We start from the raw sequence: 27916 nt of genomic DNA on the forward strand, positions 1-27916 counted from the left end.
CCAGGTACCTGTCGATGGTCGACTGCGGGCCGAGATGGTTCGCCATCTGGCGAGAACTGAAGGAGGAGACTGGAGAAGAGATTGCAGGGGTGATAAATGAGCTATTTCTGGAACGGGGCCCAGTGGATGAAGTCCTGATGGACAATGGCACAGCGTTTTGGTCGGAGGCGCTGAAAGCCATGTTGGACAAGTGGGACACAAGACACCTCTTCCGGGTAGCTTACCGACCAAGCGGAAATTGTACAGTAGAACGACACCATCGCCGAGAAGGGACGAATACTACCGACGGAGGCAGTTTTTTTTTTTTTTTTTGTATAACATGTCCCCCAGGTCAGGCCAAGATGACGGCTTGGTTCCACAAAGAGCCGTGTTTGAATACGACCGTGGACATCCCCAGTCGGGGGCCGGGACTACTGAAGAAAACCCCACCTCAGTGCAGGCGCGGGAGGAGGAGGCATGGGTGAGGCCAAAGGACAGGAAGTGCACGTCACAGTGGACGAGAGGGATAGTGACCGAGGGGAATTCACGAAACAACGTCTCTGTCGAGGGGGTGCCGCGGCATATCTTGGATGTTCGGCGTGTGGTGAGTGAAGGAGACGACGAGGAGGAGTAATGTTCAACACGAAAGCTCAAAGTAAAGAGGTCATAGTCGATGGTGAGTCTCAAAGAAGTCGAACAGTATAATAATTTAGGCCAGATGGTGAAAGTGACACAAGATCATGATAACGAAATAAAAAGACGTATTACAATTGGTTGGAAAATGTTTCGTAAGTATAATAAAAATCCTGAGATGCTCTCTACCTTAATGTTTGAAACGTAACATTTACAATAAATGCATTCTGCCAGCAATCAAATAATCTATGGGTGTGAGACTTGGAAACTGATGAAGGCGATGGAAACAAAGCCAAGACTGCACAGAGGAGAATGGAGAGATCAATGATGGGAATAACCCTGAGAGACCGAAATAGAGCAAGTTGTGTGAGAGAGCAGACTAGAGTGAAATGTAATGTGGAGGCGATGAAAGAGAGGAAGTGGAATTGGGCAGGTACGTTAGTGCGAACGACTGATGAGCGATGGAGCAAGTGTGATACGGAGTAGACGACGCGAGATGGGAGAGACGAGATTGAGAAATTTGCAGGAGTGACGTGGCAGAGGTCGGCTCCTCAATAAAACTTCCGGTTACAGTTGTCTTTGTTATTATTTGGGTAAGGATAACAACATAAAGCAATTTCTATAAGTGATCTTGCAGAGTTGCAAGAATATTTTAAATTCTTGAGTCATTTGCGAGACCGAAGTGTTACGAAAATTGTAAACAAAGAAGGAAGCCATACAGGCAACGATATAGTTATTTGTAAAGTTCGACAGTAGGGTAAGTGGTTGGATAATACCAGTAAATTAAAGACATCATCATGATCATAGTTGTAGCAATTAAAGGTTTTAGATACTTTAGAAAGAATGCTGTAATCAGTAATGAGACCAAATAAAGTATTGAAAAAAGCCCAGTGCTTCAAACTTGTGTAGGGGGGAAATTTTAGACAGGAAACACAAAGTATAGTGAAAGTATCTCGAATAACGATAACCTTCCAAGAATTGGGAAGTACTTTACATTATATGCTGATGTTTTATAATAATTCTAGATATCGATTGAAGCTCAATTAAACAGAGTACAAAGCTATGCTCAAAAGAAGACCTAGTATGAATATGCATTATTTTGAAATAAATAAATAAATAAATAAAGTGGAGAATGAAAAGGATATTGGATTAGTGATCCTACATTATCTAAGCATTGTATATGTGCCCTAAATGAAGCAAATGAGATACTGTGGTAAGTGGCTCAGTATATTTAAAAAATCTAGCTATCAAGAAATTATATATTACAGTTCCACCCACAGTCACAGTGGTATATATTTATATATTTTTTTGTGTGGGGTGAATGCTGGATCGGAAAAAGTACAGTGGCGAGCCACAAAACTCACATTAATTACAAGAAACAAAATATACAAATGCCACTCAAAGATCTTTAAGTCTGTCCTTAAAAAATAAATTAAGGAGAGGGTAGGTTAGGTATAGAAGAGACCTACAGTTGAGAGCCGAAATATAGAATCTTTCATTCGAAGTTTATTTTCTCTGACTGTGTGTCATGTACAGATGTGCTACTACATATCTGTTTAGAAAGTGTGTGTATATATATATATATATATTATATATATATATATATATATGTGTGTATATGTATATATATATATATATATGTGTGTGTGAGAGTGTGTGTGTGTGTATGTATGAATATGGAAGCTCGTAGGCAAAGTGAGTTAGGGCATCATTACTTGCAGCAAAAATCGAGGGGATGGTGGTTCGAACTTTACCACTGGCGATGTTGAACCAAGGGCATGGTTCAATAAAAAACACACTACAAAGTCCTCTGCAAAGGGCACCATCCTAGCCTCCTGATAGTGGGGGGGAGTTTGTAACATTAAATAAAATCATACATGATATATATATATATATATATATATATATATATATATATATATATATATATGTATATATATGTATATATATATATATATATATATATATATATATATATATATATATATGTATATGTGTGTGTGTGTGTTACTATAGCGTGAGGTCTACCTCCCGTTAGCACTATAGCATGAAGTCTTCCATTTCCAAACATTTATTTTAGCAATAAACAAATATTTTGTACATATCCTAGGAATGACTTAGTTAATTGGATTTCTAATTACATTCATATTAAAGGAAGAAATTATTAAATAAACATGTTATCATATATTTCCATACATTTCTTCTAGCGATACACACTTCGTATATTTTCTAAGAATGACAAATAAGTTAGGTCATGTGGGCAGGTCATGTTTTTTATGTATTTGGACAGGACACATGTTTGATGGACAGGTGAGGGGAGCATCCTGGAGGAACGCCGGTCACTCAGGGATGATAGAAATACAAGAGGACATGAAAAGAAAATCAAGACAGACAGCTATAGAAGAGATCTGAAAAAGAACAGGTTTCCTCACAGAGTAATAGACATTTGGAACAAGTTAGATGAGAAAGTGGTGTGTGGAAAAACAATACATGAATTTAAAAATAGTTTAGATAAAATGAGATATGAAGACGGGACACCACGCACATAGTTCCCCTTCCCGTAAAATACAACTAGGTAAATACAAACACACACACACACACAGAACCTCCCCCCCCCCCATGAAGGAAATAACTGTAACAAAGAAGGAAATCAGCAACCAAATAAACAAAACGATGTCAGAAAATCGCATGGTGTGGATGGAATTGCAAATTGGATACTGAAAGAATGCATAGAAGAATTAACAAATAAAATGCACACTATAATCAAATGCTCGCTCAAAGACGGAAAGGTACCACAAGACTGGAAAAATGCAAACATTGTACCAATATATAAAGGAGGAAACAAGGAAAATCCAACTAACTACAGACCGGTCTCCCTAACAAGCACAGTAGCTAAAATATGTGAAAAAGTTATCAAAAGTAGAAGGGTTAAACACCTGGAAGAAAAATCTATACTAAACCCAAATCAATTTGGAGTTAGACAAGGAAGATCATGTACAACAAACCTGATCTGCATCTACTTGAGAATAATAGATATAATACAAGAGAGTGATGGATGGGCAGACTGTGCCTATCTAGAACTACAAAAGGCATTTGACAAAGTACCACACAAGAAATTAATAAGAAAATTAGAATCAATAGGTGGCATCGGAGGTAAATTATTAGAATGGATGGAAGACTTCCTGACTGGGAGAAAAATGAGGGTAGTAATTAGAGACAAATATTTGAAATGGGAAGAAATGATAATTGGTGTTCCACAAGAGTCGATGCTGGCTCCAGTCATGTTTGCCATATACATAAATGACATGGATGAAGGAGTAGAATGTTATATGAATTTCTTCGCAGATGACGCAAAAATATTGAAGAAAGTAAGAACAGAAGAGGACTGTGATTCATTACAATCAGACCTGGACAAAAGAAAAAAAACTACCAGGAGACTGGAAAAATGCCAATATAGTGCTGATATGTAAAGGGGGAAATAAGGAAGACCCAACAAATTATAGACCGGTGTCCCTAACAAGTACAATAGTCAAAATTTGTAAGAGAATGATCAAAGATAGATGGACAAAATATCTGGAGGAGAATAATATACTGAACCCAAGGCAATTTGCATTCAGACAAGGAAGATCATGTACCACTAATTTGATTTATTTCTATTCAAGATTGATAGATATATTGCAAGAAAGGGATGGCTGGGCAGGCTGGGCATTCTTGGGCTTACAAAAGGCATTTGATAAGGTACCACACAGAAAATTACTATATAAACTGGAAACAATAGGAGGCATAGATGGAAAACTATTGAATTAGATGGAGGAATTCCTATATGGAAGAAAAATGAGAGTGGTGCTCAGAGACAAATATTCAAAAGGGGAAGAAATGAGTAGTGGCATCCCACAGGGGTCAGTACTAGCTCCAATAATGTTTGCTATATATGTAAATGACATAGACGGAGGCATTGAAAGTTACATGAACTGCTTTGCAGATGACGCAAAATTATTCAAGAGAATAAACTTCGAAATAGACTGTGACGTATTGCAGAGGGATCTGAACAAAGTGTCAGAGTGGAGCAAGAGATGGGAAGTAGAATTCAACATCAAGAAGTGCAGTATAATTGAATTTGGAAAAAGCAAGAAGAGAATAACAGGACCGTATAAAATTGATGGAAAAAAGTAAAGAAAGTAAATTCTGAAAGGGACCTAGGAGTAATCATCACCAAAGACATGTCGCCAGATAAATATATAAATTAAAAAGTTGGAGAAACATGTAATTACATTTTTGAGATCAATAAAGGTTGCCTTTGAATACCTGGATAAGGAAATGATCAAGAAAATATTACAAACACTGATAAGGCCAAAACTGGAATATGCAGCGCTGATATGGTCACCCAGTACAAAAAAGAATGTAAGAAAATTAGAAAGAATACAAAGAGAAACGACAAAGTTGGTGCCAATATTTGCAAACCTGACATATGAACAAGGACTGGCCAAACAGGAATTGGCAACCCTGGAACAAAGAAGAGAACAAGGGGACCTAATAACCATCTACAGAATTATGAAAGGAAAAGAATGCCTTGATAGAGAGGACTTATTAAAGCAGGACAGAGAAAAAACAAGAGGACATGCAATGAAACTCAAAAAGGATTGGAGTATGCAGTGATGACGTGGTCACCAAGTACAAAAAAGATGTATAACAAAACTTGAAAGAATACAGAGAGCAATTACAAAATTGGCACCAATGCTCTCAGAATTATCATATGAGGAGAGACTGGCAAAACTTGAGCTACAGACATTAGAGCAAAGAAGAGAGGAGACTTGATAACTACCAGGTATTTATAGAATCATGAAAGACATAGAAATTATTGATAGAGAGGATCTAATGAAATGGGATAGTAGAGATACAAGAGGACACAGAAAGAAGAACAGCTTTCCCCACAGGATAATAGACATTTGGAACAAGTTAGATGAAAATGTGGTGTGTGCAAAAATGATACATGAATTTAAAAAGTCTAGATAAAAAGAGATACAAAGACGGGACACCACAAGCATAGCTCCCCTTCCCATAAAATACAACTAGGTAAATACACACACACACACACACTTTCAACGAACGGACGGCTTGAAGAACGTTCTGAAGAAAAGTGCAGATTGTGGATCCCAACGCAAAGAGAAGTGCCTTTTTGTATTTACAGGGTGGGGGGAAATTGCTCGTGGGGTAGTGGGAAAGTAAGGAAAGAGGAGAAGGGGAGGGATTGCTGGGGAAATGGAAGGTAATGAGGAAGTAGAGGACTTGGCCCTAACAGACCGCCGAAAAGTAAACAAGCGACCGCAAGACGAGCTGGAGGACGACGGAATGTCTAATAAGAATGTAAAGATTAGAAGTATAGATAGGAACAATACAGTAGAAAGTGATGAGAATATTTTCAAGGGATTTAAAGAGAGTGGGGGGGACACAAACCCCCCCCGACTGACAAGACTAGAGAAGAAGGTTGATAAGGTGATCGAGGACTTGGAGAGTAGGTTAGGTCATATGAACACCATTTTACAAAGGGTTGAAAGATTGGAAGAACTAGAAAAGGCGAATAAAAACTTAACTGATGAAATAGAAGACCTAAAAAGACAGTTAAGAGATGTAAAGGTGGAGAATGAGGAATTGAAGAAGAATAGTAAAGAAAACAGAGAGACAATAGCTAAAGAAAGTAAAAATTGGAAGAAAACCCAAGAAGGAAATAAGGTTTCATTCACTGACATAGTCAAACAGCAATTGAAAGAACATACTGAAGACTCAGTTATTAAAGTGATGAGACAAAAGGAGAATATAGTAAGAGATTTAGCAGACAAGAAGAAATGTATAATTATATTAGGAATGGAAGAGAAACACAACACAGATAGAACCACAAGAATCAAAGAGGAAAATGAAAAAGTAAGCCAATTACTAGAATCAGTTCAGGAAGATGAACCAGAAATTATGAAACAAATCGAAGAGAAATTTAGACTCGGAAAGTATAGCACAGACAAGACCAGACCAATTAAGATTAAATTCAAGTCACAAACAACGGCAGAGAATATCTTATCCAAAACAGGGAAACTAGCAACAAGTGAACAATACAAAAAGATATGGATAAAAAGAGAAATGAATAAAGAGGAAAGAGAGGAAGAAAAGCAGAAAAGACTGGAAGCTAAGGCAAAAAACGAGAACAGAACGGAGTCAGAGAAAGAGAGATTCTATTGGAGAGTAGTGAACATGAAACTAAGGAAGTTCGACATACAAAAGAGAAACATAAGGGAAACAGAGAACACAATGGAAGTGGCAGAAAACTAAGAGTGTCTTACACAAATATAGATGGATTAATAACAGGATTGAATGAGCTGAATGATTATTTGAAGGAAAAAGAACCAGACATAATGGGAATTGTAGAAACAAAATTAAAAGGCCCACTACCACCCAACAGTGTAGGACATGATGCATACAATTATTGGATTAGAAACAGAGAGAAAAAGCAAGGGGGTGGAGTTATGTTCCTGACTAAGAAGGATATAAACGTGAAAGGTGTCATATATGGAAAGAATACAGTAGAGATGATTATGATAGAAGTTGAAGACAGAGATAAGAAGAGCAGAAAATTTGTGATAAATTATGTGCCTCCAAAAACAGCCTCATGGGAGGAGAGTGAACATAAAAGTATGTTAGAGGACACAAAGATAACATTAAATAAAATAATGGAAGATGGAGGAAGAATAGTTATGATGGGCGACTTTAATTGCAAAGAAATCTGCTGGGAAGAAATGACAGTAAAGGGTGGAGACGACTCATGGGGAAACGCTCTACTTGAGATGATTATTGACCACACAATGACACAATGGATACAGGAGAACACTAGGTATAGAAATGAAGAAGAACCATCAAGACTAGACTTATTAATTACATCTGAACCTAGAATAGTGGACAAGATTGAATATAAAACACCAATAGGTAAAAGTGACCACATATTGATTGAACTGGAACTTAATGAAGAAAAATATACCAAAAGAAATTATTAATATAGAAAAGGAAGAATGATGTATGAAAAAAACAAACTTTGATAAAATAAGAGAATTCTTTCAACAAGGAAACTGGGAAGAAATATACAAAGAAGAAACATCAGTGGAAAAGAAATGGAATATTTTGACAAAAATTTACAAAAAAGGAGTGGAAAAGTATGTCCCAAGACAAAAACAAGAAAAAGAATATGTAAAATGCTGGTACAACAAAAGTTGTAGGGAGTTAAAAGACAAAAGAGACAAAGCCTGGACCAGATGGAAAAAAGACAGAAGACCTGAAAAATGGAAAATATATACCAGTTATAGAAATGAATATGTACAAACGTGCAGAGAGGAAAAGAGAAAATATGAAAAAGACGTCATAGAAAAATGTAAAGATCAACCAAAACTATTCTACAGATTTGTAAACAATAAACTGAAAAACAAACAGGACTTGGAGAAATTAAGACAAGGGGGAGTTGAATACACTGAGGAAATGGAAATGGCGGAAATAATGAACAAACATTTTAAATCAGTGTTTACAAGGGAGAACATACAACCTGAAGAGATTGAATGGAAAGAGAAAGTCCCCCCTATAGAAAAAATAGAAGTATCAAAGAATGAAATATTGATACAATTGAGTAATCTTGATGTCAGAAAATCACATGGACCAGATGAAATAGCAAACTGGATTCTGAAAGAATGCAGGAATGAACTGGCAGACAAAATACATAGCATAATAAGCAGTTCCTTGAAAGAAGGAAAAGTTCCAGAAGATTGGAAAAAAGCAAATATAGTACCTATATATAAAGGAGGAAATAAAGAAGAACCTACCAACTATAGACCAGTCTCTCTAACAAGTACAATAGCAAAAATTTGTGAAAGAATTATCAAAAATAGATGGGTAAAATACTTGGAAAAAAACAACGTACTAAATCCAAGGCAATTTGGATTCAGACAAGGACGATCATGCGTCACCAATTTAATATGTTTCTATTCAAGGCTAATAGATATAATACAAGAAAGAGGTGGATGGGCTGATTGTGCATTTCTAGACCTAAAAAAAGCTTTTGACAAAGTACCACATAAGAAGTTGCTTAACCACTTCAGTACGGGACTTAAATCTCGCGGGCAGCAGCCAATGCCAGCCGTATGACGTAACGTAATAATATTCGCATCATAAAATATAGTCGCCGCTTATATCGATCGTTCTCTCCTTCACCCGCGAATTTTGAAAACCACAGAGAATGGGATTCAGGGCGCATTTGGGAGAATGTAAAAACACGGGCGACTACAATAAATATAATCAAGACGCCGATATGGCAGCGTCGTGAATCCACTTGCTCCTCATGACGCCTACAGTTACAGAAGGGCAGTTACAGAAGAGACTTGAAAAAGAACAGCTTTCCACACAGAGTAATAGATACATGGAACAAATTGAAAGAGAAAACTGTGAGTACTAAAACTATACATGATATTAAGAAAGAACTGGATGCGGAAAGATACAACTGCGGGTCACTATGACCAAAGCTCTTCTGCAAAATACAACGATGTAAATACACACACAATTTTCCAAAGAGGAAACATAGATGGAAGACAAATGGAACGTATTTAAAGAAAAGTACAAGGAAGGAATTGATAAATATGTATGAAAGAGGAAGCAAAAAGAGATTTATATAAAGAGCTGGTATAACAAAAGGTGCAGTGAGGCTAAAGACAAGAGACAAAGCCTGGAAAAGATGAAAAGAAAAAGACAATAAAACATCCAAATGGCAAACATAGATAAAACTCAGGAATAAATATGTAAATATATGCAGGAAAGAAAAAAGAAACTAAGAAAAGGATATTATAGACAAATGAGAGGATCAACCTAAACTCTTTTACAGATATGTAAATGATAAATTAAAAGACAAACACGAAATTGTAAAAGTGCGTGAAGGAGATAAAGAACATGTAGATGACATAGAAATGGCTGAAGTTATGATCAGACATTTCAGGACTGTTTTTACAATTGAGAGCTTACAAATTTGGGAAGATGGACAACGAGAAAGTTCCCCTAAAATGAAAGAAATTAAGTTAACACAAAGAAATAAGAGACCAAATAAAAAACCTAGATGTTAGGAAATCACATGGACCTGATGGAATTGGAAATTGGATATTGAAAGAGTGTATAGATGAACTAATGGGCAAATTATACAAGATGATAGATTTCCCACTCAAAGAAGGAAAGGTACTGCAAGATTGGAAAGATGCAAACATCGTACCAATATAAAAAGGAGGAAACAAAGAAGATCCTACAAAATTCAGACTGGTATCCCTTACAAGCACAATAGCAAAAATATGCAAAAAGGTTATCAGGAGTAAATGGATCAAACACTTGGAAGAGAATAAAATATTAAACCCTAAAGAATTTGGCTTTAGACGTGGGAGATCATGTACCACAAATTTAATATGTTTTTACTCAAGATTAATAGAGATAATATGAGAGATGGCTGGGCAGATTGCGCCTTCTTGGACTTGCAGAATGCTTTTGACAAAGTACCACATAAGAAGCTAATAAGAAAAACTGAAATAATAGGAGGAATACAAGGTAAGATACTGGAATGGGGTATTGACTGCATGTTGTTATGGCAAAGTAACATGCAGTTGATACTTTAGGGTCTATATGGGGCTCCCCTATGGACCAGAGCCACACATCATTTTGTATGTGATAGAGGAGGACTCTGCTCACAGAGAAATGATGAAACTCTGTCACTCTGTTATGCTGTCCCCCAACCCCTTTTTGCTGTCCTGTACCATTTCTCTGAATTTCATTTCCTTGTTTCACTTACCTTGTGGTGGGGGGAAAAGAATACTGCCACCAAGTATTCCCACTTGAATCATAAGAGGCGAGAAAAACGGGACAGGGATTGGGACCAGGCATCCTTCTCCCTGTAGCCCCAAAGTAAAGGCATAAGAGGGTGTAGGAATTTTCCAACCAGCACCCTAAGGTTTGGGTCTTTAAATGTGCGTGGATGTAGTACAGATGAGAGGAAGAGGGAAGGGATAGGTAGTATGTTTGTGAGATGAAAGATGGATGTGTTGGGTTTGAGTGAAACTAAGTTGAGAGGGAAGGCCAAGTGTAAGTTTGGGAGTGTAGCTGGGAGGTTCTCAGGAGTGAAGAGAGGGCAAGGGAGAGAAGAAGTGGCTATACTAGTAAGTGAAGAGATAGGTAAACGTGTGGTGGAGTGGAAGGAGGTTTCTTCAAGGATAATGTGGATGAAGGTGAAACTGGGAAAAGAGATGTGGGTTTTTGTAAGTGCATACGGGCATGGTAGTGAGAAGAGTGTAGAAGAAAGGGAGGCTTTTTGGATAGATTTAAATTAGTGCATAGAGGGATTAAGGAGGGACACCAATGTAGTATTGGGAGACCTTAATGCTAGGGTAGGAAATGAACCAATTGACGGAGTGGTTGGGAAATGTGAAGTTCCAGGAAAGAATCGTAGTGGAGATGTGTCTAGAGAGTTGATGATAGCAAATACAGTGTTTCAGAAGAAAGTCAAGCATAAGTACATGTTGGAGAGGGTGGTAGATAGAGCATTAATGGACTATGTAGTGGTAGATAGGAGAATAATAGGAAGAGTTAAGGATGTACAGGTGCTAAGGGGAGAGAGTGGGAGAATATCAGATCATTTTTTGGTGGAAGGTAAGTTGAGAGTGGAGGATAGATGGAGAAAGAGGAAAGAGACAAAAGGTAGGGAGGTGCTTAGAGTGAACACTTTACATGAAAAGGAAAAGGAGAAGGAGTATAAAAAGAAGCTGAGAGAGGAGTGGGAGGGAGTGAAGGATAGAGTAGAGCTAGGAGTGGAGGAGAAATGGGGATGGTTCAAGGAGGGAGTCACAAAGTGTGTAAAGATGGTGTGTGGAACAAGAAGGACGGAAGGAAATAGAAGGAAGGGTAGTGAATGGTGGGATGAGGAAACAAAGAAGGTTGTAGAAGAGAAGAAGCGAGCTTTCACAGATTGGTTACAAAACAGAACGAGGGAAACATGTGAGAGGTACAAAGAAAAGAGAAGAGAAGTAAAGCATAAGATAAAGGAAGCAAAGAGGAGAGCAGATGTGAAATGGGGTAAGAGTATGACAAATTTTTGAAAGTAATAAAAAGATGTTTTGGAAAGAAATTAAGAGAAGAAGAGAAGGCGAATCAAGTAGAGGAGAAAAGGTAAAAGGTGCAGATGGAGAGATGATAATGGAAGAGAAGGCAATAAGAGGAAGGTGGGCAGAGTATTTTAGGGAGTTGCTAAATGTGAAGGAGGATAGGGAGGGAAAGATAGTTGCAGTGGGAAGTGCTAGGATGATGAGAGTGATGAGTGAGGAAAATGGAGGAGAAATAAGGAAGGATGAAGTGAAGGCAGCAGTTAAGATGATGAGAGCAGGTAAGGCACCTGGTCTGGATGGATACCATGCAGAATGTCTAAAAAAAGGAGGTACAGTGATGGAGGACTGGCTGGTGAGGTTATTTAATGTTTGCTGGAGAGAGGGTAGAGTGCTGGAGGAGTGCCTGTATAGTTCCACTTTACAAGGGAAAAGGGAACAAGTGTAAGTGTAGTAGTTTCAGAGGGATCAGCTTGTTGAGTGTTGTTGGGGAGGCTTATGGGAGGATCTTGATTGAGAGGATTAGGAGAGGAAGAGAGGGAGTAATTGGTGAGGAGCAGTGTGTATTTAGGACAGGTAGAGGTTGCATAGTAAGACAGATATGTGAGAAAGGTATAGGAAAAGACAAGGATGTTTTTTGGGCTTTTATGTATTTGGAAATGGCTTATGACAGGGTAGACAGGAAGGCACTCTGGGAGGCTTTGCACATATATGGGATAGGAGGAAAGCTTCTAGGAGCTGTCAAGAGTTTTTACGATAGTAGTAGAGTGTGTGTCAGGATTAGAAATGGAGAGAGTGAGTGGTTTGAGGTAAAGGTGGGACTTCTTCAGGGATGTGTTATGTTGCCCTGGCTGTTCAACTTATACATGGATGGGGTGATGCGAGAGGTAAATGCAAGGGTGATGGATCACGGATTGGAGATGTTTAAGGAAAATGGAGAAAAGGAGGTGAGCCAGCTGTTGTTTGCGGACGACACTGCGCTTGTAGCAGGATCAGATGAGGGATTGAGGAAGTTGGTGACAGTTTGGGAGAGTGTGTGAAAGAAGGGAGTTGAAGATAAATGTGGTGATGAGATGTACAAGGGGTGAAAGTGGCAGCAGACTGGAAGTGAGCATTAAGGGAGAGCGACTAGAGGAAGTGGATAGTTTTAGATACTTGGGTGTGAATGTGGCAGGAAAGGGTGGAGTGGAGGTAGAATGTAGATTGAGAGAAGTGAGTAAATGCCTTGATAGATTTAAAAGTTTAATGAGGAATAGACATTTGGAAATGGAGGCTAAGAGGAGACTGTATGAAGGAGTGATTGTGCCAACAGCACTGTATGGGGCAGAAACATGGAACACAAGAGAGGAAGAGAGAAGGAGTTTGAATGTGTTTGAGATGAGGTGTCTAAGAAGTATGATGGATTTTACTAGGCTGGATAGAGTGAGAAATGAGGAGGTGAGAAGGAGAACAGGGGTGGTAAGGGAACTGGGAGATAGGGTGGATGAAAGAGTATTGGGATGGTTTGGACATATGGAAAGAATGAGTGAAGAAATATTAGTAAAATAGGTATGGAAGGCAGATGTGGAGGGAGTGAACATGAGGGGGCGACCTAGGATGAAATGGATGGATGGGGTGAAAGGGGCTTTGGGGAAGAGGGGAATGTCTGTTGAGGAAGGATGGGAGAGTACAGAAGACAGGGGTGAATGGAGAGTGGTTGTATATGGATGATGTGATGCATGAGGTGGAATGGGTAGGGAATTGGGGTGAAGTAGTATATGTGAGAAAAATTTGATGCAGCCTGAAGGGATTTCTCCCCGTCTTCTCCTTTAATGCATGAGGGGACGGAGAGGGGGGGTTGCCGATTTAATGAAGCGGCCTTGCTGTGGATGTGCTGTGTCTTGCAAGACTGCCAGTGGACAAGATGCAGGGATGACCCATCATCCAGGAGGTGCCAAGATAAGATGGAGGGTGGAGGGGAGTGGAGTGTATTTAGGGATGGAATGGGTGGGAATGGTTTTTATGCCTTTTTCTTTTTGGCTACCTTCCTTGTAAGGGGGAAAAAGTCTTGGTATATGTATGTATGTATTTAGAGACAAAAACTCGAACTGGGAAGATGTGATTATTGGCGTCCCGCAGGTCTCTGTATTGGCTCCTTTAATGTTTGCCATATACATAAATGATGTGGACGAGGGAGTGAAGTGTTACATGAACTTCTTTGCTGACGATGCCAAATTACTTAAGAGAGTAAGCACAGAAGAAGACTGTAGATCACTACAAGAAGACCTAGACGGAATATGAAGTGAACTTTAAAATTAAGAAATGTAGTATAATGGAATTTAGAAAAAGCAAAACTAGAATATTGGGTCATTGTAAAATTGGTACCAAAGAAGTGAAAAAAGTCAACTCAGAAAGGGACCTGGGAGTGATTATCTCAAGTGACTTGACACCTGATAAACATGTCAATAAACTAGTTGGAGAGACTTTTTACTTATTAAGATCAATGAAAGTGGCCTTCGACTACATGGATGAAGAAATGGTAAAGTAAATAGTGGTTGCACTGATAAGACCTAAATTGAAGTATGCTGCAACACTATGGGCACCTAGTACAAAAAAAAAAGACATAAGGAAATTAGAATTCAAAGAGCAGCAACAAAAATGGCACCTACACTCAAATGACATACAAACATAGATTGGATAAATTACATCTATCAACACTGGAACAGAGAAGAGAAAGAGGTGAGTTACTGACCATTTACAGAATTCTGAAAGGGATGGAAGTTCTTGATAGAGACAACTTATTAAAATGGGACAGAAGAGAAACGAGGACATGAGAAAAAGCTAAAGAAGGACAGTTACAGAAGAGATTTGAAAAAAGAATAGCTTCCCACACAGAGTGATTAATGTCTGGAAAAAAGTAAACGGGGAAATAGTGAGTGCCAAAACTATACAAGATTTTAAGAACAAACTGGATGTGGAGAGAAAAACGGGTCACTATGAGCATAGCTCTCATCCTGTAAAATACAACTAGGTAGAACTAGGTAAAATACACACACACATGACATGGATGAAGGAGTGGAGTGTTATATGAATTTCTTTGCAGATGACGCAAAAATACTAAAGAAATTAAGAACAGAGGAGAATTGTCAATTATTACAGTTAGACCTGGACAAAATCTGGAAATTGACTCAAAAATGGGAAGTGAACTTCAATAAGGTCAATGAAAGTGGCATTTGACTACTTGGATGAGGAAATGATTAAAAAAAATATTAGTTACACTAATAAGACCAAAACTGGAGTATGGAGCAATACTATGGACACCCATAACTAAAAAGAATATAAAGAAATTAGAAAGAATATAAAGAGCTATGACAAAGTTGGCACCAACACTCTCTAAATTAACATACAAACAAAGATTGTCCAAACTGGAATTACCAACTCTGGAACAAAGAAGAAAAAGAGGATATCTGCTGACTATAGAATCATGAAAAGAATGGAAATCCTAGATTGGAATTATTTACTAAAATGGAACAATGGAAAAAGAAGAGGACATGAAATGAAACTCAAAAAGGATAACTATAGAAGAGATCTGAAAAAAAGCTTCCCACATAGAGTACTGGATACCTGGAATAATTTAGATAAAGAAACAGTGTGTGCAAACACTATTCAAGATTTTAAGAAAAAACTTGATGCTGAATGATACAAAGAAGGGTCACCACAAGCATAGCTCCCTTCCCGTATGATACAACTAAGTAAATAGAAACACACACACGAGGAAACAAGGAAGAGCCAACTAAATATAGACCGGTCTCACTAACAAGCACTATAGCCAAAATTTGTGAGAAAATTATCAAGAATAGATGGGTAAAACACCTGGAAGAAAATAATATAATAAACCCAAGACAATTTGGGTTCAGACAGGGAAGATCATGTACCACAAACTTAATATGTTTTTACTCAAGACTAATAGATATAGTGCAAGAAAGGGATGGATGGGCTGATTGTGCTTTCTTGGACTTACAAAAAGCTTTCGACAAGGTACCACATAAAAAATTATTTAAAAAATTGGAACATATAGGAGGGATACAAGGCAACCTGCTAAAATGGATGGAGGACTTCCTGAATGGTAGAAAGATGAGAGTAGTACTCAGAGAAAAATATTCAGGTTGGAAGGAGGTGATTAGTGGAGTTCTGCAAGGATCTGTATTGGCTCCAATAATGTTTGCTATTTATGTGAATGACATGGATGATGATGTGGAATGTTACATGAGCTTCTTTGCAGATGACACTAAATTGTTAAGGAAAGTAAAAAATGGAATGGATTGTGAATCACTACAGGAAGACCTGAATAAGGTTTGAAAGTGGAGTCAGAAATGGGAAGTGGACTTCAATATTAAGAAGTGTAGCATAATGGAGTTTGGAAAAAGTAAAAATAGAATATCAGGACAATATAAAATTGGAACTAAGGAGGTAAAGAAAGTGGGATCTGAAAAAGATCTGGGAGTAATTATCTCAAACAACTTGTCCTCTGATAAACAAATAAACAAAATTATCGGAGAATCCTATAACTTGCTAAGATCAATAAAAGTGGCATATACATATTTGGACGAAGAAGTGGTTAAAAAATATTAGTCACACTGATAAGGCCTAGACTAGAATATGCGGCAATATTGTGGTCACCCAGTACCAAAAAGCATATATACATACACTAAAGGCTTTTTCCCCCTTACACAGGGGGTAGCCAAAAAGAAAAAGGCATAGAAATCACTCCCACCCATTTCATTTCCCATATATTCCACTCCCCTCCACCCTCCCTCCTATCTTGGCACCTCCTGGATGACAGGTCATCCCTGCATCCTGTCCACTGCCCTGGGTCAGAAGCAGTGTCGCAAGACACAGCACATCCACAGCAAGGCCGCTTCATAAATTCGGCGACCCCCCCTCTCCATCCTCTCATGCAGGAAAGGAGAAGACGGGGAGAAATCCCTTCGGGCTACGTCAATTTTTTTTCTCATACATACTTCCTCACCCCCCACCAACCACCCACTCCCCCTCATGCATCACAGCCTCATCTATACACAACCCTTCTCCATTCACCCCTATCTTCTGTCCTCTCCCGTCCTTCCTCCACAGACATTCCTCTCTTTTGTAAAGCCCCTTTCACCCCATCCATCCATCTCATCCTAGGACACCCCCTCATATTCACTCCTTCCACCTCCGCCTTCCACACTTCTTTTACTAATCTTTCTTCACTCATTCTTTCCATGTGTCCAAACAATCCTAATACACTTTCATCAACCCTATCTCCCAGTTCCCTTTCCACCCCTGTTCTCCTCCTCACCTCCTCATTTCTCACTCTATCCAGCCTAGTAACTGCTATCATACTTCTCAGACACCTCTTCTCAAACACATTCATACTCCTACTCTCTTCCGCTCTCATGTTCCATGTTTCTGCCCCATACATTGCTGTTGGCACACTCACTCCTTCATATAACCTCCTCTTAGCATCCATTCCCAGATGTCTGTTTCTCATTACACTTTTTAATCCACCATGGCATTTACTCGCTTCTCTCAATCTACATTCTACCTCCACCCCCACTCCTCCCTTTCCTGTGACATTCGCACCCATGTATCTGAAACTATCCACTTCCCCCAGTTTCTCACCCTTAATGCTCACTTCCAGCCTACTGTCACTCCCCTTGTACATCTCATCACCTTACTTTTACCCACATTTCTCTTCAGCTTCCTTCTTTCACACACCTCAAACTCTGTCACTAACTTCCTCAATCCCTCCTCTGATCCTGCTACAAGCGCAGTGTTGTCAGCAAACAACAGCTGGCTCACCTCCCACTTTTTACTACTCTCATAAAAACTCTTGACTGCTCTTAACAGCTTTCCTCCTATCCCATATATCTGTAGTACCTCCCACAGTGCCTTCCTGTCTACCCTGTCTTAAGCCTTTTCCAGATCCATAAAAGCCCAAAAAACATCCTTTCCTTTTCCTATAGCTTTCTCACATATCTGTCTTGACACAAAAATCTGATCTACATATCCCCTACCTATCCTAAAACCACACTGTTCTTCACCAATCTCCCTCTGTTCCTCCTAATCCTCTCAATCAAGACCCTCCCATAAGCCTTCCTAAATACACTCAATAAGCTAATCCCTCTGTAACTACTACACTCACACTTGCCCCCCTTTCCTTTTTAAAGCGGAACTGTACAGGCACTCCTCCAGCACTCTACCCTCTCGTAAACAAACATTAGATAACCTCACCAACCAGTCCACCATCACTGTACCTCCTTTCTTCAGACACTCTGCATGGCATCCATCCAACCCAGGTGCCTTACCTGCTCTCATCATCTTAACAGCTGCTTTCACTTCATCCTTCCCTATTTCTCCTCCATTTTCCTCACCACTCTCATTTTCTTAGCGCTTCCCACTGCAACTACCTTTCCCTCCCTATCCTCCTTCACATTTAGCAACTCCCTAAAGTACTCTTCCCACCTTCCTCTCACTGCCTTCTCTTCCATTATCATCTTTCCATCTGCACCTTTTACCTTTTCTTCTCTACTTGATTCACCTCCTCTTCCTCTTTTAACTTCCCTTCAAGACATCTTTTTATTGCTTTCAAAATTTTCTGTTATACTCTTTCCCCATTTCACATCTGCTCTCCTCTTTGCTTCCTTTATCTTATGCATAACTTCCCTTCTTTTTACTTTGTACCTCTCATACAATTCCCTCATCCTAATTTGTAGCCAATCTATGCATGCCTTCTTCTCTTCTACACCCTGCTTTGCTTCCTCATCCCACCGCTCACTACCCTTCTTTCTATTTCCTCCCACCCTCCTTGTTCCACACACCATCTTTGCACACCTTATGACTCCCTCCTTGAACCATCCCCATTCCTCCTCCACTCCTAGTTCTACTCTATCCTTTACTCTCTCCCACTCCTCTCTCAACTTCTTCTTATACTCATTCTCCTTTTTTTCCTCATTTAAGCAGTTCACTCTAAGTACCTTCCTACCTTCTGCCCTTTTCCTTTTTCTCCACCTATTCTCCACTCTCAATTTACCTTCCACCAGGAAATGATCTAATATTCCCCCACTCTCTCCCCTTAGAACATGTACATCCTTAACTCTTCCTACCATACTCCTGGACACCACTATATAGTCCATTAATGATTTATTTGCCACCCTTCCATCCACCACCCTCTCCCATGTGTATTTATGCTTGACTTTCTTCTTAAACACTGTATTTGCTATCATCAACTCTCTTTCAAGACACATCTCCACCATCAATTCTCCACTACAATTTTTGCCTCGAACTTCATACTTCCCAATCACTCCGTCAATTGGTTAATTTCCTACCCTAGCATTTAGGTCTCCCAATACAACTACATTGACATTTCTCCCTAATCCCTCTATGCACTCATTTATATCTATCCAAAAAGCCTCCCTTTCCTTTTTGCTACCAGGCCTATACAAAGGATTACAAAGGCAAAGCATGCCGACAGGAGACCTTTTGATCCATATCTAGGTCGGATGCAAAAAAAAAAAAAAAATGCACTTACAAAAACCCACATCTCCTTTCCCAGCTTCACCTTCATCCACATCAACCTTGATGACACCTCCTTCCACTCCACTACCCGCTTACTTATCTCTTCACTTACTGGTATAGCCACCCCTTCTCTCCCTCGTCCCCTCTTCACTCCTGAGTACCTCCCAGCTACACTCCCAAACTCACAGTTGCCCTTTCCTTTCATTTTAGTTTCACTCAAAGCCAGTACATCCATCTTTCTTCTCACAAACATACTGCCTATCTCTTCCCTTTTACTCTCATCTGTACCACATCCACGCATATTAAAAGACCCAAACCTTAGGGTACTGATTGGAAAACTCCCAGACCCTCTTATGCCTTTACAGTACTTTGTTTTTTTAGGAATGTCCCCTTTCGGGGCTACAGGTAGTAGGACTCCTAATCCCATCCTCCATCCCTTTTTTGTCGCCTTTTACGACTCAAGTATTCTTTTCCCCCATGACAGGGTAGGTAGGTAGCCGAAAAAAGGAAATGAATATTCAGAGAAATGGTACAGGACAGTAACAAGGGGTTAGGGGACAGCATAACGGAGGGACAGTCGTATATAAAAGTATCATCATTTCTCCATGAACAGAAATTTCCTCTATCACAGACTAAATGATGCGTGGCTCTGGTCTGTAGGGGCACCCCATATAGACCCTGAAGTATCAGCTACTTAGTTACAATAACATGCAGCCAATACCCCAGATGGGTAGTACTGTACCAAAAAGAATATAAAGAAAACCAAAAGAACCCAGAGAGCAGCCACAAAAATGGCTCCTGCACTTTCAAACATGTCATATGAGGAGAGACTGGCTAGATTGGAGTTACCGACTTTGGAGCACAGGAGAGAGAGAGGCGACCTACTGACCATCTATAGAATCATGAAGGACACAGAAATACTTGATAGAGAGAACTCGTTAAATTGGCACAGAAGAAACACAAGAGGACATGGGAAGAAACTCAAAAGACATAGTTATAGAAGAGATCTGAAAAAGAACAGTTTTCCACATAGAGTGGTGGACACTTGGAACAAACTGGACAAAAAAATAGTGTGTGCAAAAACCATTCATGAATTTAAGAGCAAACTAGACACTGCGAGATACAAAGGCTGGACACCACGAGCATAGCTCCCCTTCCTGTAAAATACAACTAGGTAAATAAACACACACCTTTCAACAGTGTGTGCACTGTTGATATAAATTGATTATGCCTGGTTTAGAGTAGCAATGATATCTAAGTTTAATAAAGGAAAGAAAAAGAAAAGCAACGTTTTCAATTGGTTCCCCTCTCCCCAGCTGGTTGTGTTCATTAGGTGTCAACATCTGGAAGATGGGGAATAACATGATATTGGGAAGTATTTTCTTTCAGTATTTATAAAGGAGATGTTAGATGTGGTACCTGATTGAGTTTTACAACTTCATAGGGAAGGAGATAGATACTAACATCAGCATTAGCTAGGAAGACATAGTCATGTAGGTAGACTTAAAGCTACAAAACCCCCTACTTCACATGAAAAATTCCAAATGTTAAATGTAGATTTGAAATATGTGAGCACTTAACAGAAGTATTTGGTAAGTTGGTTGACACTGGATTCATTTCTATATTTTCTGGGGGGAGGGGGGTAGGCAAACATTATTCTTGTATTTAAAAATGGTGATAAATCATCTATACACAACTACAGATCAATCAATTCTATATTGGTTACTCTGATTTACAGAGAAATTGAGGCAAGGAGTAAAATAGTTGTCCTAGCCTAATTTTGATGTATTGCTTTCAGATGTGAAACCATTTTTTACTCATTACCTCTAGTTTTTTAGATATGCATGTATATGTGTTTGTAAATGAGTAATGCATTCAAGGCTACTAGATTAATCCTATTTAGGATTTTTTTTTTTTTTTTTCAAGGAACTGTGATCTGTCTAAAAAAAAAAAAAATACCCCAGCATCCTCATTGCCCACTTGGTCCATCTGAAGGAGCCATACGATAATATGGAGTGCCTTTGGAAGCTGTCAAGAACAGCCAGTACTAGTGGGGTCTCTGCAGGGATCTCAAGGTCATTGGGCTCCTTAAAGGTATGCAAGCGGGTTTCACAAAGTACTGTTGCTTTCTCTGTATTTGGAATGTCAGGCTGTGTCTAAGCACTACAAGCTGAAGGACTGAGGGTCTATGAGCACTTTCGTGCACGGTGAACAGTATCCAAGAGAATCCTCTGGTCTAATCAAGAATTTCGTGAAGGTCATGGACAGAAATGGTGCTACCTTCCAACACTTGTGCACTCTATTCCAAGCTCTAGGAGGGCATCTTCATTACACCTTAGATCCAAGAGGTTCTGAAGAATAAGGACTCTAAGGAGCTTCTTACCAGTGGCAGATCCAGAATAAAAATTTGGGGGGTAGGGGCTAACCTGGATTTTGTAAATATAGATGATGCTTTTAAACAGATGCATGAATACAATGATTTTTAATATAAATTGGAGTATATGTTCTTACTTGATTGAGTTTCTTTCAATATACTGGGCAAAATTAATACTTAATCTTACATTTTTAAAGATTTATCCTCAATAAGTATTCTCACTGAAGGTTTTTATTAAATCCTGGAAAAAAAAATCTGACAAGTACCAGTACACACGAGGCAGGTTTCTTGACCTCTGCAATGAGGTAACGAAAGAACAAATTTGGAGGGGGTTTTAGCCCTGCCCCCCCTGGATCTGCCACTGTTTCTTACCTGAAAGGAACTGAGAGCATGGGAAGCATTTGAGTTAATCTGCCGTGGCCTCCTTGGTAATACTAGATTACCAAGAGTGTATCTAGAAGTTGTTACAGCTTTTTGAGAATATGTGGTGCTGAATATCACAAAAATTCTCTTCTCCACTCCCACATTAACTTCTTCCCTCCGAACCTTGGAGCAGTGAGTAATGAGCATGGAGAAAGGCTCCACCAAAATATTACTGGGATGGAGAGAAATTACCAAGACTAAGTGGAACCCCAGCATGATGCAGGATTTCCACTGGTTGCACTTGTGTGACATTCTGGAGGCAAAGTACTGAAGATCATAAAATAAAATAGAAAATAAAATGTCTGCTAAACTATGATATGTGTGCATTTTATTATCAAAGTAATTTAGTTCCATCAATGTTCTGTATTTTTTTTTCTGCCTTATGCCATTGTAAGATATTAGAAAAACACATGAATTTGTATGCAGTACAACAAAAATGTGATATGTGAAAGCACAAACTAGAGGTGGTAGAGCAAACGACTTCACAAGAAGTACACCACCCATAACAAAGACATGGGCAGTGACGTTCATGTCACCAATGGATGGCACATAAATGCATTGATTGATAACTCTGCCTAGTACCCAGTGCATGTAGTTGCTATAATTGTTTGCATGAGGATACGTCCCTACCTCACACCTACAATTAAACCCCATATATGGCTACCCTCCAATGAACATAACTGACATTCTGAAAAAACTAGTACACACAAGAACAAGACTTCCCTGTCTCGCACATGCCCACCTATTGACAGGAAATATCCCCCTCCATTTACCAATGGCTAGGATCAAGACCGTGACCAGACAGCAACCCATACAGGAAACCTTCCAATGTGACCTTTGTGATGCAGCTTTCATAAGGAAGTGTGTCAATCATGCACGCAAACAGCACAACATACACTCTATAAAGGACTTGTGGGAAAACCCAGTTTCGGCTGTAGCATTCCTTGGGGAGATGGGACTGCTTGGACAGACAGTCTAGGGAACGACAACAACAACAACCAATGTAAATCTCCCATCACAGTCTCACACATAATGCTAAACTTACCAACATACACACCTCTTAGCAATAACTATCTAATCTGTCATCTGCCTCCTCAAACAGCTCTGACTACACCAAATCCAGGCTGTCAAAATGTACTTGTGGGCCATCCCACTGCAGCCACTAGTGTAATGGTGGATTATGTTATTTACGCATGCTTTTTTTCTGTGTTACTATATTTTTATTTTCCTTGACTATTACAAGTAGACTTGATTAAAAAAAAAATCTCAGACACAGGAGAGAAGCTTTACAAATGTGACCTTTGCAGCTTTCAGAGGGAAGAGTGTTCTGGAAAGAGACATGGCAACCCACACAGGAGAGCAACCTTTTCAGTGCGATCTTTGCAATGCAGCTTTTAAAAGAAAGGCTGGTCTTGAACGTCATGTGATGACCCACACAGGAGAGAAGCCTTACAAATGTGACCTATGTGATGCAGCTTATCTACAAAAGAGTAGTCTTGACTATCACTTGATGACCCACAGAGGAGAGAAACCTTTCCAGTGTGACCTTTGCGATGCAGCTTTTACAAGAAAATTTAACCTTGACTATCACTTGATGAGCCACACAGGAGAGAAGCCTCACAAATGTGACCTTTGCAATGCAGCTTTCACAAGAAAGAATACTCTAAAAGGTCACATGGCGACCCACACAGGAAAGAAGCCTTTCCAGTGTGACCTTTGCGACGCAGCTTACCTAAACAAATGTAAACTTAAATATCACATGAGGACCCACACAGGAGAGAAGCCTTTCCAGTGTGACATTTGCAATGCAGCTTTCACAGTGAAAGGTTACTTTGAACATCACATGGGGACCCACACAGGAGAGAAGCCTTACAATTGTGATCTTTGCAACACGGCTTTCAGAAATAAAACTATTCTTAAACATCACATGATGACCCACACAGGAGAGAAGCCTTTCAAGTGTGACCTTTGTGATGCAGCATTTATAAAAAAGACTGCTCTTAAATATCACATGATGACCCACTCAGGAGAGAAGCCTTTCAAGTGTGACCTTTGTGATGCAGCATTTATAAAAAGGACTGCTCTTAAATATCACATGATGACGCACTCAGGAGAGAAGCCTTTCAAGTGTGACCTTTGTGATGCAGCTTTCAGAGGAAAGAATCATCTCAAAAGTCACATGGCGACCCACACAGATGAGAAACCTTTTCAGTGTGACCGTTGCATTGCAGCTTTCAGACACAAGCATCATCTCAAAAACCACATAGCAACCCATACAGGAAACCTTCCAATGTGACCTTTGTGATGCAGCTTTCATAAGGAAGTGTGTCAAATGGCACATGAAGACCCACACAGGAGAGAAGCCTTTCAAGTTTGACATTTGCGGCTAAGCTTTCATTAGGAAACCTCATATCAAATGTCACATTAGGACTATTAGGCTGGTTGAAGCAAACTCTGATGGAGAGGATTTGTTTATTTAGGAATGAATGTTGGGCGCCAATAATAATAGCTTGCTTTAAGTGTGAGAAAAAATGGGGGAGGGATGGTGAGGGAGGTGATGCCTGTGAGATTCAAGTTGTGCCCCAACTTGGTCTGCTTGCAGGGGAGGGGGGAAGAGGTGAGAAAGAAAGGGGTAGCAATCTAGGCTGAAAGCAAGGAGCAGCAATCTGGACTCATGTATGATGCTCCAAGGGTGTGTTAAACTGTATAAGATGAATTTTTACATGACATTTGCTTCATATTGATTAGCTGTTACATTTTACTTGTACAGAAGATGTATATAGTTATTCAAAAACATGATACATACCTGGAGTAGGAATTATACAACTGACTATTTGAAAGATTATTACCTCTTTTTAATCAGACCTGTTCAAAAAACAACTTCTTCATATTTTCATATGTTTCTGTACTTTTTCCCATGCTTTTTGACCTCATAAAGCCAAAAATTACATCCACTTCCATCTAGGATGTATGGAAGCATTGCCACATGGAGGCTGAATTTTTTTGCTGTCCTACCAAAAAGGACCAATTTTGGGGCATTTCTAAGCATATTTTGTGATGTAATTTTTTATACAAGATAGAGCAATACATTAGGTACCAAATGGAAGAACAGAATCTACATATAGGAACCATTAGAATTGATGAATTTTCCCCTGTGAATTTTAAAAGATATGAAATTGTTGAAAATCCTGGCTTTTTTGCTAACCTGGGAACATGTTTTTTTTTTTATGGATGTATGAATTTTAAGTAAATTTAGACCAAAAACTCATACATAATTTTAGCTTTTTATTTTGTATTGTTTACAGAAACCTGTTAATGATGTTGGGCAATACTGAACAATACAAAAGCAAGGCCAACACTGAAACCCAATCCAAATCCAGAAAACTATCCACAAGATACTTCACAATGGCATTAAGCAAAGAGCTACAAGTACATATGGTTGATGTCTCAGAACCCCCACAAGCAAGCATCAAGTTGGCTGTCCACCAGATCTCGCTGAAACCTTCCTGGTTGGATGCCCTTCAGCATCCATCAGTGGTTCCCAGCTTCCCGCCAACAGACAAGCATTCCAGTACTTCCATTTTTTCCAAATTTTACCAGAAAATATAGGGAAACCCTTGGTTCAAGACTTTTCCTATAAAATGGTTGAAGCTATGATCCCATTCTGGCAGATGGCTAGGATCAAGACAGTGACCAGACAGAATAGAATTGTATGAAACTCCATGACAAACACAGAGCACTAATGAAGAGCAAGTATCCCTGGAGGAAAGAGGAGTGCATTTGTGTTGGAATTGGACAGCCTGCCCAACCTAGGAGCTCCAGATGCTGTCCAGGATATAGAGGACAACAGACTGTTATCCAGGTGGAAGAAAGATGAGGACATTAGGTTCTACCAGGACCAGGGGACTGAGAGGAAAGTTTGCATGTTAGGTCATGACTAGATTTCCGAGAGCTTCAGAAAGGGAAAACCTGTGTTTCAGAAGGTGACAGCCAAGACCACACGAGTAGATCTCATTGGTCCTGAATCCCGCCTTCTGTTACACATCCTCAGCACTAGACCTGACTGGCTCTTGGATCATGTTGAATCATGGCCAGAGAAGGAGGACTACAAGAAAGCCTTGGAATATGTGAGAAACCTCTGAGTAATGAAATCACTGAGCGTGGATTTAAAATGATGAGTGATTTTGCAAATGTCATCACCACAGGTCCCAAGCAGAGGGAATATCTCCTCCAATCTGTGGAATACAACAGATGGTGCTTCAAAAGCTTCAAGAAGCAAACAAATGACTGTGTAACATAATTTTGGTACATGTAATCATGATTATTTTGGTAGATTCAGTTGATGGTTTGACTTGTTGCAAAATTATACTTTCCACTTTGATATATGTCAAATGTATGGAATTTTGTTATTTCTCTGTAACTATTATGAATAACATGCCATTTTTGTATAATGTTGATCAGATTGCACATGTTTGAAAGAGCATTAAAATGCTGTAATTTGATAACTATTTTGTTGCTCTATCTTGCTCCATGCAAAAACCATGTCTCCAGGTTAATAATAAAAAAAAAAAATAAATAAAAAAAAAAAAAAAAAAAGAAGAAGAGTTTTTGACAATTTCATATCTGTGATAAGTCACTTGGAAAATTCATCATTTCTAAGGGTTGATAAATGTAAAGTAGATCCTGCTTATTCATTTGGTACCTAATTTGTTGCTCTTAGATAAAAAAAAATTATACCACAAAATATGCTCAGAAATGACTTAAAATTGTCCCCTTTGTTAAGATAGATAGCAAAATACTTTGGCCTTCATTGGCAATGCTTACATATATCCTAGATAAAAATGAATGTGATTTTTTGCTTTTTCAAGTCAAAAAGCATGGGAAAAAGTACAGTAATGTATGAAAATATGAAAAAGTTGTTATGTGAACAGGTCTATTATTAGTCTGTTAGGCCCTGAATAAATACATTTGGCCTGTAAAGAGCTAAGATGTAGCAAATTGCTGTATCTGCAACTGTAGTATTTAATATATCCCACCAGAGTGTGGCATATGTGTTCAGATCAGGGTATTTGAATTCCTCGCGTGTATGGCACGATCAAGATAGACGCCCATAGGCATATGACACACATATATTTGTAAACACATGTCAGGATAGGAGACACTTAATCCCATGTGTAACGGAGCATAGGGACTATGTGTGATAAATGATCTAGCTAGGATAATTCAGGCTAGGATGCTGATGCACATCTCATCCATTACCTTTGCCATGCTGACGCCATGACGTCACGGCATAGTTCCCACCAGCAGGCAGTTGGAGCAGAGACATTGTTGTGCTTAGACCCTGTAGGGCTTGTGGACATGAACTAAGCGCAGTGACATTAATGTGGAAAAATATTCACAGCTTTATATAGACAGGGCTCCATTTATGTGTCCAAGTCCTTGTATATGAAAGTACTTAATTAGATGTAGAAACCTACGTACATATTTTTAATACCCTAGAACACTTTTATGCATGCCACCACTCGACCACATGCATAACACAGAGGATTTAATTTCAGCTAGAAGGAACCTGCACATGTTGAAAATGTTAATAGAGTATGTATGGTTCTGTTTGAAATTTTTACACTCTAAGGATGTTCCAATGAAAGAGGTAAGTTGAGGATGTAGGCCCATATTTTAATGAACCATGTTTTAGGGATCCAGGGTGGCTTGGGATGACTGGACCTCTATTAGCTTCATGACCTCTTTGTGCACTGTCCCTCTGCCTCCCACACTCTCCTTTGTAGTGATAAAAGGGGTCACTTGAGACAAAGTAGAT

At 39.2% G+C, this 27916-nt stretch overlaps 1 protein-coding gene across 3 annotated transcripts; it reads left to right on the top strand.

The window, feature by feature from the left end:
- Window positions 1–510: 510 nt before the first annotated feature.
- Window positions 511–27911, top strand: LOC143031835 (uncharacterized). 3 transcript variants are annotated; one of them, XM_076196171.1, is made up of 2 exons: window positions 511–655; window positions 23406–27911. In XM_076196171.1, exons 1-2 carry the CDS (start codon window positions 613–615, stop codon window positions 24392–24394), a joined length of 1032 nt encoding a protein of 343 aa, XP_076052286.1. In that variant the 5' UTR covers window positions 511–612; the 3' UTR covers window positions 24395–27911. The 3 variants fall into 3 exon arrangements, with proteins under 3 accessions (XP_076052286.1, XP_076052288.1, XP_076052287.1); XM_076196173.1 differs by lacking the exon at window positions 511–655 and adding an exon at window positions 1080–1205; XM_076196172.1 differs by lacking the exon at window positions 511–655 and adding an exon at window positions 1218–1369.
- Window positions 27912–27916: the final 5 nt, after the last annotated feature.

This window comes from Oratosquilla oratoria, chromosome 12, assembly GCF_046742065.1.
Source record: "Oratosquilla oratoria isolate Oo_2021 chromosome 12, ASM4674206v1, whole genome shotgun sequence".
NCBI lineage: Eukaryota > Metazoa > Arthropoda > Malacostraca > Stomatopoda > Squillidae > Oratosquilla > Oratosquilla oratoria.

Bases quoted from the DNA above. Each gene is read 5' to 3' on its own strand.
- LOC143031835 (XM_076196171.1), top strand. From the start codon at position 613: ATGTTCAACACGAAAGCTCAAAGTAAAGAGGTCATAGTCGATG. The intron at 656-23,405 runs GTGAGTCTCAAA...TGACCTTTGCAG, and splicing joins TAAAGAGGTCATAGTCGATG to CTTTCAGAGGGAAGAGTGTT.